This window comes from Hippoglossus stenolepis, chromosome 16 (genome assembly GCF_022539355.2).
Source record: "Hippoglossus stenolepis isolate QCI-W04-F060 chromosome 16, HSTE1.2, whole genome shotgun sequence".
Lineage (NCBI taxonomy): Eukaryota > Metazoa > Chordata > Actinopteri > Pleuronectiformes > Pleuronectidae > Hippoglossus > Hippoglossus stenolepis.
In genome coordinates this window covers 7,571,534-7,586,029 of record NC_061498.1, presented here as the reverse complement: position 1 = coordinate 7,586,029, position 14,496 = coordinate 7,571,534, and the positions used below count along the sequence as shown (strand labels likewise).

Below are 14,496 nucleotides of genomic sequence, written 5' to 3'. Positions count from 1 at the left end.
TGGTGATAGATTTAAAACTTTACTGTACTTAGAAACTTTGTCGACAGGATGTGGAGCATTTTATTGTTCATTGATCCAGTTCTTGGTCTTGTCTGTGCACATTATCCTACACCTCATATGTCCCGTTGTCCCTGAACGTGTCTTTGTTTTTAATCCTGTTTGTAGTATATAATATTTCAAAGAGTTTCCAAACGCGTAAAACCAAACCGTGCGTCTCAATAATTCATCCAGCGTTGGATGAATTATTAAAATATGCGCGTCAATCAGCTGCGGCCCGCTGAAAAAAAAATATATGTCAGCAGCTCCTGTGCTCGACCAATAGGAAAAAAAGAGATGCCTCCTTCAGCCAATCAGAGGGACGCTTCCTCCATTTCCTGTTGTGGACAGTGGGAGCCGGACGGTCGCATTCCTCTGGTTCCGTGGTGGGATTCGTGGGAATCGAACGCCGCTGCGGGTTTGAGCAGGAATGACGCTACTTCAATGCACCGCTGCAAAGCTGCTGCACATGACAGGGCCGCGCACGTAGGTAAGTGATGTGTGAATATGAATATGAACGTGCGTGAGGTTTGAGTGACGTGCGCCAAGAAGATGTAAACAGCTTATAGGCACATTAGAATCCGTGTGTATATGTGTGTGTGTGTGTGTGTGTGTGTGTGTGTGTGTGTGTTGCCACATATTTAACCTCCTTATTATATGTGTGTGTGTGTGTGTGTGCCAGCATGGGCCTCGCAGGAGATGGCAGCTACCTGTCTGCTGTTACACCTGATGTCATGACGCGTCTGCTGATATTCCCTTGACAACCGCGGATCGGATACCAATATTCAGGTGTGTGTGTCTCTGTGTGTGCATGTGTCTTTGTGTGTCTGTGTGTGTCACTGTACATGTATTTATTACATTAGTCTCCTGATGCACATTTACTGCAGCTTCAGTCTATTTGAACGCACAAAACAAACGGAGGTGTTTCTCAGTCTTTCCACTGACAGTCGATATGTGGCGGATTAGTATCAGTCGTTACAGGGTCAAGCGGCTCAGTGGGAATAAAAACAAGACTTCCGTTCAACGATTTCACAGTAAAACTCTACTAGCTAATGTTTTGGGTCACTTGAAAACTAAATGTCAGGTGTCAGATAAAGTCAGATATTTTTTCATTCTATTTTGTAGTATTTTCTTTTTCAAAGAGAGTTAAATTCATAAGTAGCAGTTACTCAAATAAATATTTGTTTTCCCTATTTATAATTTATCATTTATAACTTTTTGTTTTTAATACCATATGAGGAAGTCCCCCTCCCACCTTTGAGGCAAGAAGGCACACTGGCACATATTTGCCTCCATATAAAGACTGAGATTTATGTGAGAAGTTTGAGGATAAAGTCAAAGTACAGTCTTAAGAATAAATTCTTACTTAATTAAAATTCTGTGTTTCATAGCTGAGATTTCAGAGTCATCACTGAAACATCATATTTTATTACTCTCATTTTTGCTCATTTTGGCTCTTATTACTTCCGACAAGGAGTTTATGTTTTCATCCATGTTTGTTTGTCTGTTAGTTAGCATGATTACACAAAACCTATTGGACAGAAAACTTGTTGGAAGGATGTGATGTTTTCATTCTATTTTGTCGCAGATCAGAATCAAGGGCATATACAAGAATGTATTTTTCATTCTCTTTTAAAGAAGAGATTTTTCCACATTTTTTTGAATTTCCCAAGAAATGATACAGAGATCTTTATGAAAGAAATCATATGCATATGCAGAGCGCTAATACATGTATCTATGAACAGATGACATTTTGTGTAGGTCTAGATAAGGAGCCGGACTTTGTGAATGAAAATAAGTATTTTCAGGGGGATTTACTTTATTCTGTCATAGAATATTCCTTTCAGCTATATCAGAGAATGGATAGTTTGCCTGACTTTAATGTAAATAGTTTGCAGAGTGTGTATGATGTATGTAGTTGATAGGTGTTTGTGCAATATGGTGATAAAGTTGCCAATCAGCCTTAGAGCAGTTATTCGCTCTCCAAGTGCGATTCCAGTTATTAGGGCCCGAGAACCTCCAGTGGGAGGCCCTATTGTATTTCGAAGGATTTGTATTTCCCTTTTGGGGCTTTTTCAGGGCCTAGACATGCTCAAATTGTTACCAAAGTTTGCAGGGAATTCAAAACCCCCCAAAAAACCTTTTGTACTCTTAGTTACTTTTTAGTTACTTTTGTAATTTTCACCTTTGTACTTTCGTTACTTTTGTACTTTCGTTACTGCCACGTTTACGTCGTTACTTTACGTAACGCTACGCTATGTTACTTCGAACGCTATTAGCCACGCGACGCTGCTACTTACGTTACTTTACGCTGCACGTTACTGCTACGCACGTTACATTACGTACGTTACGTTACGTTACATTACATTACATTACGTAACCATGTCAAACTGTATCAAATGGGTCTCAAGACATTGATAATGAAGGCATAAGATTACTGTGACTTTTCGTCAAACGCCATAATAGTGGCGTGGCCTCAAAGTCCATCAACTCGCCGTGACACACGAAATTGCTATAACTTCGGTGTTTGAGGTTCAACCTCCCTCAAACTACATTTGTGTATCAACACCCCCCCCCTGAAAAAATTCATATGGTTTTAAGGAATGGCCGTGGCAAAATAACTGACTAGCGCCCCCTAAAGGGCAGCCCCGGCACCACGATTGGCCGACATGTACAAAAATCGATGGGGACATGTGTCTTTTCATAACAAACAAATAAGTCTCTTGGATAGAAATGCTAGACCAAACAGGAAGCCCGCCATTTTGGCTTTAGTGGCCATTTTGGCCATATTCCACATTTTTACTTTGAAGTACTTGTCCCAGGGCTTTCATCAGATCAACTTCAAATTGAGATGAGTGTCATCTAAACAAGATGGAGATAAAAACTAACTCAAAGATCGATTTTTCGTCACACGGTGTGACAGTGGCGTGGCGTCAAAGTTTGATTACACGCCATCAAAACACGAGGTTCTGTATCTCGGACATACATGGTCCAATCGAGTCCAAACTAGACATGTAAGACAAGGGTCCCGGCCTGATGACATCTACACAGAAATCATGACTTAAAATCACAGCGCCACCTGCTGGCTAAAGGAAGTGACATGTTTTATACTTTGATGAGCTGCTCCTGGCTGCTTTACAATAAACAACTCATAATAGCTCAGTCAAGTCATTGGACCATGGTCAGAATTGTGACATTTCCTCAAACCGTGTAAACATTGAGGTGCGGCGAAGGTTCATCCTTCGCCAAAGGACACGATGTTGTCATAACTCCACTGTGCATTGTCCTATCACCTCCAAACTGATGTCTCATGATCAGAGACCAAGCCTGAACAGCTCTATGTGTCAATATTTCCTCAGTGTCATAGCGCCACCTACTGATTCGCCATGAAACAGGAAGTACTTTGGGAATCCACTCTGCATTATCCTACCGGCCCCCAAATGCTGACCTATAATCACAATCCTGACCTGCACAGCTCCATATATTAATATTAGTGCAGGGTCATAGCGCCACCTACTGATCAGTGTGATAATTAAGTTGTTGTAACATTGTCCAATTGACACAAAATTGCTCATGCTACACCAGAGCCCCTTCTTGAACAGATATATTAGTCTGTATGTAACAATAGTGATGGCGCCACCTGCTGGCAACAGGAATTAAGCTTTGTTTTACAACTATCATTCGATTTACATAAAATGTTCACAGTGTGATCTGCAATTGATAGCGTGGGCCGTAATGAGCAATTAGCAGGCAAGGATCGACATCGCGTGACGGATGCAGGAAGTGAAGCATTTGTCCTTGCCGCAGTGCGCAAAACGCATGCAACGCGGAGACGTGCGCTTGTTCAATGATCGCTCTCTCCACTAACCGCAACAGGCTTCGAATTGCCTGTGCTCGGGCCCATTAGTGCTACAACGTAGCCCTACTTTTTATTATTATGGTGATGCAAACTACCAGCATGGGAAAATAACAGTCCCATGTTTACTTATGGTCATCGTACTTTCTCAGATTATCAATAAGGCTGAAGTACACACAGTCATAAAATATAGAGCAGACAGTTTGGAAGATTAAGTGATCTCTACTTGTCTGTGTTCAGGGTCCATCATGGCCATCACGCTGCTGTGGGCCGTGGACGTGTACGGCCGGGTCTACAGCCTCTCCACAGCCGGCCAGCGCTGGGAGCGTGCAGACGACATGCTGCTGGAGCTGAAGCGCGTTACTGCAGGGAAGGGGCGCTGCTGGGGCATCGGCTGTGACCACCGCGTTTACCTCAACATGATGCCCAGTGAGACGTCCATCCGCTACCGGGAAGAGACCTACGAAAACCAGGTCCGCCCTGCCTCTTTGCTGTTGCACAGATTAGATGGAGACGGTACACGTGTTCCTACATGCTGCTGTTTGTGTGTGTTGTCAGAGGTGGAACCCAGTGGACGGCTTCACCGACACGCTGCTGCCCACCGACCGCTGGCCGTGGAGCGACGTGACTGGGATGAATCCTCAACCGCTCCACAGCTTCCAGTTGCCCTCCCGAAGCTGGGAGTGGGAGGGAGACTGGTATGTGGATCAGAGCTGTGGAGGGGAACCCAGCCAGACTGGGGTGAGAAAGAACACGTGGCCTTCACTTTTATTTCTAGTCGTCTCTCTATCGTTCTCATAAGGTCTTCCTCTCCGCAGGGCTGGGAGTATGCGGTCGATTTCCCAGCCAACTTCTCCCCGGACAAGAAGTGGAATTCCTGTGTTCGGCGCAGGCGTTGGATCCGCTACAGGAGATACATCGCACAAGGCAGCTGGGCAAAGGTTTGGACACTCTCTTTATATCTGTGATATTCTTTGGGTGTCACAGTTGAACGCTCAGTGTGGAGTAGGTGAGGTCACATGTGAGACTGAGGTTCACGTGAAGTTGCTGCTCTGCAGATCCCGCTGGACCATCCCAGGAAACCTCCGCTGCCGCTCTGTGACATCAGCTGCGGTGGCTGGGAGATGAGCGACCAGTCTGGAAGGTATCCCTACCTCTGGGGCGTGTCCCAACAAGGACAGGTCAGTTTACTGCTCCAACACAAGTTATTTCCTCTGTTGTCTGTTATACACTTAAATAAGGATTGCATGCTGCTTTGTGTTTGTGTTTGGTTTATTCTCAAGTGACGACCTCTCTGCATAATTCTGTTGTAAACTTAACACTTCAAACAAATATATTATGAAAGAATATATCACAGTGGTGTTTATTTTAAAAATTACTTTTAATTTCTTGTTATGATGACAAGCACAGTAAATATATGACACTGTCAGGTACTGTAATAACAAACCTGGTTTGAGTGAAGTCCACTTCTAATTTGTGACCACAAGGGGGAGGCATGACTTCATGTGATTTTCAGAGTCTACACTGAGGGTCCTATGTCGTCCTGTTTAATGAACATTGTGTCCAGTGCACGTTTTATAGAACACGATTAAAACCCCTCTCAGTCTGATCCTGTGAGCACTCGTCCCCTGCAGGTGTGGTTCAGGGAGGGCATCCACCCTCGGGTGCCAGAGGGCTCCAGCTGGGAGGAAGTGGAGGTGCCCAAGGAGGTGGCTCAGTTATCAGCTGGACCTGGAGACCTGCTCTGGGCTTTACTCTGGGATGGAAACCTGCTGGTCCGTACCGGCCTCAGCCTGGACAGTCCCACTGGTCAGCATTCAGCGCAGCTCACATTTCCCCAAATAATAAGCTCTTGGTTTGTTAGACACTGCTCATATGAGGCCTTGTGGTGTTTTCATTCAGGCACATCGTGGGTCGAGGTGGAGTCACCAGTTAAGGAGGTTGAAGCGCTTCATGTGGCGGTTGGTGTCAGTGTGGTCTGGGTGGTCACTAAGGATTTCAAGGTGAATCAACACGCCTCACGTGTAGCCGTACAGCTGCGGTTCATCGCTGTGGTAACAGATGTGTATTTAAATATATGTGTGTGTGTGTGTCAAGGTGTGGTTCCGGCGTGGTGTGAACTCTCACAACGCCTGCGGCTCCGGCTGGATCAGCATCGGAGGGGAGATGATGATGGTGGATGTCGGACTTAATGATCAGGTTTAAAATATTCTGTTGCACAAAAAAAAAAACTTAAATTGTGTAGATTGTCTTCCCTCAATACTTTTATACTGTTGTGTGTTTAGTATGTTTTTGTGCTGTCTGTTCCTTTTGTTTGTAAGTTAGCAGGATTACACAAAAACTACTCAATCAATTCCCATGAAATATTTGTTGTTGATTGAGATCAGGGGGCGGATCCAGGTTGTTTTTTTTTCACGTTCTTTCAATAATTCATGGATCTTAATAGAAGAAAAAACAGGCATCTTTAGGGGACTGATATCTATGAGTGTATGCATTTAGAAAAAATTCCCCCCAAAAATCCAGATCTTGTTTTATTCGCTGCCCATCTTAAGAAAAACTCCCTTGTAGAAAGATAATAAAGGATAATAAAATTAAGTCAAACATGTAATTCCTAGGCAAATCTTAATATTGTTGTGATATTATATGAAAATATCACATTTGTGTGGATTCAAAAATGGAGAATTCTCTACCTTTTGTAGAAGAAAATGGATGAGACACGTCTTGAGTTTCAGTATGAATTGAAATCCTAAGAACGAAGATGTGTAGATGTTTTATTTGTTTGTAGTTTTTGATACTTAATTATTCAGTATTTACTTTCTTCAGACTTTCTGACTCCCTCCAGTCTCGCTCTAGCCAGCTTCTTTCTGCTCCCCACCCCCTTTCTGGCAGATCCACTTCCCCCTCTCGTTGGATCTGGTTTCAGGACAAACCAGATCAGGCCTGGGGGGGGTGAGGGGTGGGGGGGCAGAGAGGCTTCAGTGCTGAGGACTTTGCTAGCACTGCAAACCCACATCTCACACCTCCGCCCCCTTCTGTCTCTCACCCGCCCCCCCACACAGCTCCTTCTACCTCTGGCCTCTAAGTCCTGCCCTCCGGCGGCTGCCCTGTAACACGAGCACGGGCGGTCGTTCCAGCCAATGTCCCGGCAGTGGCACCTCCGGCCAAGCCTTATATATCCCCAGACTATATTCCTACTGGCCTGACCTATGGGAGACTCCCTAATTAGAAGCTGGCCAAGCTGTCGTCATCATATCCCATATTTCATATTTCAGGGCTGCAGTTATGGATAGGGCTTGTGTGAAGTGGCAGGTGCCAGTGTTACATTATATGTCCTTATAAAGTAACAGTCACTGTGTCCTACTACTGTCCCGGAGGCCTCTTTGAACAGTGAATCATATTTTATTTTATTTTATTTTATTTTGAAGTATATCTATTCTTACAAAATATCTTCCATGTGAGTGAATTTGTGTGACATGGCGCCTCGAGTGTCAGTGTGTGCGTGTCATTGTTGTTTTCTTCCCCCCCTGTCTGGCAGGTGTGGGCGGTTGGTGAGGACCGCGGCCTGTACTTTAGAATCGGTGTCAGCCCGTCTGAACCAAGCGGGAACGGCTGGATTCCTGTTTCTGGCCAATGGGGCAACAGTAAAAAGGTTGTTCACGCCAGGTCTGTGTAAATAATTTAGTTTGAACAGACACATGAGGAACAATGTTTGCATACAGAAGTCTGTTTGTGCGTATTGTAACGACTTGTATTTCTCCTGCTCTGTTGCTGAATAGAAACGACTGTGCGTTTAGTGGTCAGCTGACCGAGGCCTCACAAGGCTCAGTTCTGAGCTGCACTGACTCGGACTCGGAGTTAGGTCCTCCTGAACCGCAGAGCAGCACAAATGAAACCCCGGTCCTGGAGGCAGCAGCCCCCTCTGTCGTCCCTCTAGGAGGAGCAGCCTCCCCGGAGGCAGAGGGCGCTCCTGCAGCCTCCCAACAGGATGCCCCCAAACCCTTCATCCCCGCCAGCGACAGCTTCATCAACAGCCTGGTGTCAGACCGGGACAAAACGTCCACATCGCAGCCGACCATCACGGAGATACCGCAGGAGGAGGTCGAGGACAAGCCCACGGCGCCGATACTCTTGACCCCTGAGGCTGCAGGACATGATGTCCCATGGATGAATGTGGATCTTGAGGGGGCAGAAGCGGCTCGGAGTGCACAGGCGCGGGGCGCTTCATCGGCTGACGGCGGTGCTGCTGCCACCTACACGTTGGGGACTCTAGAGCCTCTGCAGGGGGTCGGAGAAGAGGACGGACCAGTGTGGGCCTGGATCTCCGGTGGAGGCTGCGACGTGGATGCGAGTTCAAACATCAGCTGGCTTAGTCCCACAGGTATATTGAAAACCAATATGCAGTGATTTCTATATTTTCAGTGAAAATTTTAAAACAATATTTCAAATAATGACACATTCATTTGGGTGTTGATTTATATCTGTACAGTTTAAATGTGTTATTTGAATGTTGTACACTATGCGTCTGTGTTTCACTTGTTGCATGTGTATATATGACACGCACATCTATATATACAGTCTATGGTATATATAGATGTGCGTGTCACGTGTGTGTGTGTGTGTGTGTGTGTGTGTGTGTGTGTGTGTGTGTGTGTGTGTGTGTGTGTGTGTGTGTGTGTGTGTGTGTGTGTGTGTGTGTGTGTGTGTGTGTGTGTGTGTGTGTGTGTGTGTAAATGTCTGACTTGTGTGTGTGTCAGGTCCTCTCACCAGCTCTCTGTCGCTGACTCCAGTTCAGTCAACAGCTTGGAGCGAGCAGCAGCAGCAGCAGCAGGAACACAGAGTGGAGATCAGCAAGAAACCGCTGGAGAGAAGCAACGTGAGACGGGTTCAGCAACTTTCTGTCTTCATTTGAACTCGTCTCCTCTCCTGTCACATTTAATCACACCTCACACGAGCTCCCATCTTTGTCCCACTCCAGTCGGTGTGGGTGCGTAAAGGTGCGTTGCGCTGGTGGCGAGACTGGAAGCCGCAGCGCTGGGTGGACGTGGGCGTCGCCCTGGAGCAGTCCACCAAATGTGACGGCAGGAAGGACAGCATTTTCTTTGTCTATTACACACAGTATGACGAGAAAAAGGTTGGTTTTGCTTTTAAATCGTGGTCAGCACATGCATTTCATCAACTGGACAACTATCACTCTTTTTATTTTCAGTACCTCCACGTGTACATAAGCGAAGTGACGGCTCTGGTTCCAGTGCTCAGGGACAGCCACTATGCCTTCGCTGTGTACACAGCCCAAAGGACCAAACAGAGGTGGCCTCTGGTTCTGGCAGCACAAACTGAGAAGGACATGAATGACTGGGTAAAGCAGAAGCATCTTGAACATCACTCAGTAGAGCGCTAACCTCCGCCCAAGGCCCACAAGTCCCTGATGAGACCAATAGATTCACTAGATTTTTACCTGGATCTGCACCAAATTGCACACACTCATAAATATCAGTTCCCTTAACACGCCTCTGTGAAATCCATGAAATATTCAGAGAAGTCAAGGAAAATGTTGAAAAACATCTCATAACTAAAATGTAATAAGTTCTTCCCTGACCCAAACCACATCCATCCAGCAGTTAACCAACAAACAAACAGACGGGGGTGAAAACAGAAACTCAACAGATGTGTAAATTTGACCGTTTACTAGCCTTGCTGATCACATTCCCTGGTGTTTCCTGGTCTTTCTCCAGCTGCGCTTGTTGTCCGACTGTTGCTGCGAGTGTCGTGGGATCACAGGTTCCCCGTCCAGACACGCCCTGTGGTCCACCACCTCGAAGGGAGACATCATGGTCCACGAGCCGTCCTTCTCCCTGGAGGCCTCTGCTAACGCGCTGGCCTGTGACCTCATGTGAGACTCACACCAAAGACCAGACGCCATATTGTCTTTTCACTCCCTCTTTCTTGTAGCCTTGACCTTGTTTCCCCCGTCAGCTGTTCTTTCAATCACTAACATGCTAACCCCCGCCTCTGCCTGATGAAAGTAGTTGGTATTTGAGCTGCTACTTGTCTCTCTCACTCTGTGTGTGGCAGCACTTTCTCCTCTACGCGTGTTGAAGTGTTAACATGTGGGTAACGCGTGATGCTTCCGCTGTCTGGTGCTGCAGGTTCTGGCGGCAGGTCCCGGGACACCTGCGCTGTGTAGAGACTAACAGTCTGGGGCTGGTGTGGGGCGTCGGGTGGGACGGCACCGCCTGGGTCCACAGTGGCCACTACGGGCAACAGCCCACCCCTGGTAAACCTGCCCCTGTAGATACATGATAGATGTATATATGCTTTATTTTCCCTATTATTTAATTCACATATCATCCATAAAAAGGAGGCTCTTCTCCTTTATGCTGATATTTATCAACCTATAATGGGTCCTTTGAATGTGACTCATGCATATTTATTATTACTATATTTCATTAATTGGTTGATTACACCTTAAATTAAACATTAGATTTATCTGGGGCCATTTTGATGATTGTTCAGTTATTTATTGAAAAGAAGGTATTAAATAATGTTAGATATAATAGAAGGAGTAAAAAGTATGATTTCTTAAGAAATTACAAAGTAACTTTAAAAAAGTCCTTATGTTTTACTATATAGCTCCAGCAAACAATTCACATTCTCAAAGACAGGCAATTTTAAAAAGGTAGTTTTAGGTTCCGATAATTTGTTAGAGAAATAGATTTTTATACACTAAATGTGTATTCCATAATCTATAAATGGTAGAATTGTCTGTAAATATAAAAAAAATCATTAGCTGGAGAAATACTTATTACAAAAGTCTGGCACATTTAATGTCTAATTAACTCACAATTGCAATTTTTTCTTGCTTGTTGTTCCGTGTGTAGTTGCTTGAGCATGGTTCTAAAATCGGCCATCTTTTTCAGTCGTATACACATAGGCAAATGAATGTGAAACTATTCATCACAGTTTGGTCCACGTTTGTGTTCCCCTCAGGAGAAGCTGTTCAGACGCACCAGCAGACGGACGCCAGGAGTGTACATGTGTATGAGAACCAGCGATGGAACCCAATGGCAGGATACACAGACAAGTAGGAACCTTTCCCCTTTCAGTGCTCGTTTAAAGGCTGTTGGCCCGACTCTCTCGCTAAAACATTTTCTGGCTTTGGCAAAACGTGTTTCTCCAGAGGACTCCCCACAGACCGGCCCATGTGGAGTGACGAAGGCGGGCTGAAGGAGTGCACCAAGGGCAGCACACACCCGCCCTCCCCTGAGTGGTCCTGGGTGGGTCATATCCTAACGTTAAATCCTGCACACACGTTTAATTTTTTTTTTTACATCACCATCTAATTCTCTGCCATCGACTCGTGTCTCAGGTGTCAGAGTGGACCCTGGACTACAACGTCCTCGGGGGAACAGACAAAGAAGGGTGGCAGTATGCTGCAGACTTCCCTGTGTGAGTGACAGCATCTTCTCAGGTCCTTGTCTTAGAGAAAGCAAAAATGAAAGCAGCCAATGTAACGTGTGTCTTTGTCCTGCAGCACATTTCATGGCCACAAAACTCTGAAAGACTTTGTCCGGCGCAGGAGATGGACGAGGTGATCGCACTCACTTGAACATTTCCGTTCAGTTTAAAATGTCACCATTTTCTTCATCATCACGACGATCACCTTTGTGTCCTTCATACAGGAAGTGTAAGATCACGTTGAGGGGTCCGTGGCAGCAGGTCCCGCCCATCCCACTGAGCGACATCTCTCTGATGCCGTGTCTGGCCCAGAGCAGGATGGAGCAGGTCCCCGTCTGGGCCGTCAGCGACAAGGGAGACGTCCTGTGTCGGCTGGGAGTCAGCCCCCAAAACCCAGCGGTGAGGAAGCTGTGCAGAATACGTCTCAATCAGAGGACTTCACACCTCTTCTCCACAAACACTGCATTCGCTAATTAACTCCAGTGCGTCTGATCTCACAGGGCAGCTCGTGGCTACACGTCGGCACGGATCAGCCGTTCAAGTCCATCTCCATCGGTGGAGCCAACCAGGTGTGGGCCATCGCCAAGGATGGAGCCGTGTTCTACAGAGGCTCCGTGTCCCCGCAAAACCCTGCAGGTGAGTCGAGGACGTGAAGCTCAGTGTGACACTGTACGAGCAAAATGTCTGCAACAGAAAAGCCCAGTAAAGGTTTGTTTTTGAGTCGTATGAGCGCCAGTACTTTTTCTCAGTAATGATCCAAATGAAGCCCAACACCCGGCGTTGTCGTCCCTCTACAGGGGAATGCTGGTACCACATCCCGTCTCCTCTGAGGCAGACCCTCAGACAGCTGTCCGTGGGCCGGACCTCTGTCTTCGCTGTGGACGAGAACAGTGAGTGGAGTTTGTTTTTCAAACACTTGAGAATTGGACAATGTGAATTCAAATGGTGTGGAACTCCTTTTGCTGTCCTGTAGGTAACCTGTGGTACAGACAGGGCCTCGCGCCCAGCTACCCTCAGGGCTCCGCTTGGGAGCTGATCTCCAACAACGTCACCAAGGTTTCTGTCGGACCGCTGGACCAGGTCAGTTTTACTATAGCGTTCCTAACTGTGGCGTAGACAGGAAGTGGGGGCAGGAAATGACTTGGTAAAGGTTTTATTTATTTAAGCCATAAACCTCAGAGAGCTAGAACACAGTGAGGAGGGTGACGCTCGCCTCAGCCATCGAAGACGAGGAGTAATGATAACAAACCATGACTGGGTGGCGTTTGGCTCAGTGCTCTTGTTCTCTCCAGGTGTGGATCATAGCAGATGCAGTTCCTGGTTTCCCTGCTGAGAACGTGGGGGCTGTCGGTCACAGGCTGGGGGTGGGACCTGTGCAGCCCAAGGGCCAGTCTTGGGACTATGGTCTCGGGGTGAGTGCGCTAGCATTTAATGTAGCCCCTCCAATTCACATTTCATCCAACAGTCCCCTCATGAAAGCACATGTAAATTCAATAGATTGTCAAATTATATTTTCATGTTGTAAGCAATTAAAATAAAGCTTGGAAGAGATACTAAATTGTACGAGGGACATTCACCAGCTCACAAGTGTAAAGTTTCATATTGTGATGAAGCTCTGTGATTTCCTTCATTAAAAGTCACTCAAACAGGAGTGAATAGTGCATTTGTTGGGGACTATTTTCAGCAGAGGACTGATACGTGTTTTGTGCAGCAAGTATTTAAAGCAACAGGTTCGGTGTGGGATCGACTCAAAATAATCGGCAGTGCCTATATGTTCATGTTAATTATGTTAATCATTCAAATCCAGATAAAATAAAATAATACAAACAAGCAGTTATTTTGCTGTTTGCCATTTGAATTAATTTATTCACCTTTTATTTTATTAATCTGATTTATAGAACATTTAAAACATGGTTCCTGTATATCGTGGCCTTGCGCGATGCAGATGTTTAAGCATCATCACCATCTCTGTGTTTCTGATTTCCAGGGAGGATGGGAGCACATCAGTGTGAGGGGGAACTCAGCAGAGGCTCCTCGAGCCCCCCACCCTCCACCTGCCGGACCCCCTCGCAGCCCGCTCCCCCCGCGGCCTCCGACACAAGCGAACGGGAACGTCGTTGGTGTGTAGCACCCCCCCCCGACATCCTCCTCTCCTGCCCTGTTTGTGCCTGGATCTACATATTTTTCCTCCTCAGACCAATTACCACAGGCACTTACCCCCTTTTATACAAAGGGAACTGCACAATCGCCCCACTGAGTTGATCTCTTACATTTGGGTTGGATCTGACTCTCGTCGATGGATGAATGTTACTCCCTGATTTGACTCGTTTCCCCGGCAGAAACCGTGTCGGCTTGCAGCGTGAACAAAACAGACAAGGGAAGCACAAGAGCGTTTTAAGAAGGATGGATGTGGTGGGAGAAGAATTTCACAGTGAGTGCATGTGTTTGTTCTGATGAGGCGTCGGCTTCTGGGTGTTTTTTTGGGGATCTAGCAATAGCTTTTATTCTTCTATACAATATCCTGTGAAAACCTTAGAGGGTGGGGACTTCCATTAAGGGCTAAGGTGTGGGTACCAAACTAACTCGTCCTGGTTTCTAGAATCTAGTTGTTTTGTGTTTGTGCTGCATGTGATTTCATTTATTTATTTATTATTTATTATGCATTTGTTGAATTTTGTGTCTCCAATACGTTTAGGTCTGTTACATGTGTGCAATGCAGTGTTCCTCACCCACAGGCCTCCTAAACACAGAGGGCATTCTCCAGAGGGAAAATTCCAGATATCCACACTGTATGAAAATATATTGCTCTTTAAATAAAAGTGACTATGATGACCAGTATGAAACATTCAGCCCCCTTCGTCAGATAAAACTCTCCGTGCTCCTGCAATGAGGAAAAGTTCTTCCAGTTAGTATCACACCCATTCCCAGAACTGTCACAACAGCTTAAAAGAGGCATTTTGAAATGTGAAATAAAAAAATGTAATCTTCCTACATGTTTTGACATCATTTCACAGTAAATTTGGAAAACTCTAATCATCCGCCTTTTTCTTTTTTTTCAATGAAGCCATAACTGCCAACAGATACATTTTAAGTACTTAAGATACTTTGTAATTATTTCTGTCTGATGTGGTTTTTCCAAACTCACTGAA

General features: G+C 45.8%; 1 protein-coding gene across 3 annotated transcripts; it reads left to right on the top strand.

Moving 5' to 3' along the window:
* Window positions 1-366: 366 nt before the first annotated feature.
* Window positions 367-14,380, top strand: tecpr1b (tectonin beta-propeller repeat containing 1b). 3 transcript variants are annotated; one of them, XM_047343791.1, is made up of 25 exons: window positions 367-526; window positions 719-825; window positions 4,133-4,365; window positions 4,451-4,633; window positions 4,711-4,833; window positions 4,951-5,073; window positions 5,527-5,895; window positions 5,990-6,091; window positions 7,428-7,555; window positions 7,669-8,270; window positions 8,647-8,765; window positions 8,868-9,023; window positions 9,099-9,248; window positions 9,625-9,782; window positions 10,039-10,166; window positions 10,880-10,973; window positions 11,070-11,166; window positions 11,259-11,338; window positions 11,424-11,480; window positions 11,572-11,746; window positions 11,848-11,983; window positions 12,145-12,237; window positions 12,321-12,427; window positions 12,640-12,759; window positions 13,335-14,380. In XM_047343791.1, exons 3-25 carry the CDS (start codon window positions 4,141-4,143, stop codon window positions 13,473-13,475), a joined length of 3,666 nt encoding a protein of 1,221 aa, XP_047199747.1. In that variant the 5' UTR covers window positions 367-526; window positions 719-825; window positions 4,133-4,140; the 3' UTR covers window positions 13,476-14,380. The 3 variants fall into 3 exon arrangements, with proteins under 3 accessions (XP_047199747.1, XP_035036105.2, XP_047199746.1); XM_035180214.2 differs by lacking the exon at window positions 719-825 and having other exon boundaries at window positions 369-526; window positions 5,527-5,701; window positions 5,795-5,895; XM_047343790.1 differs by lacking the exon at window positions 719-825 and having other exon boundaries at window positions 369-526.
* Window positions 14,381-14,496: the final 116 nt, after the last annotated feature.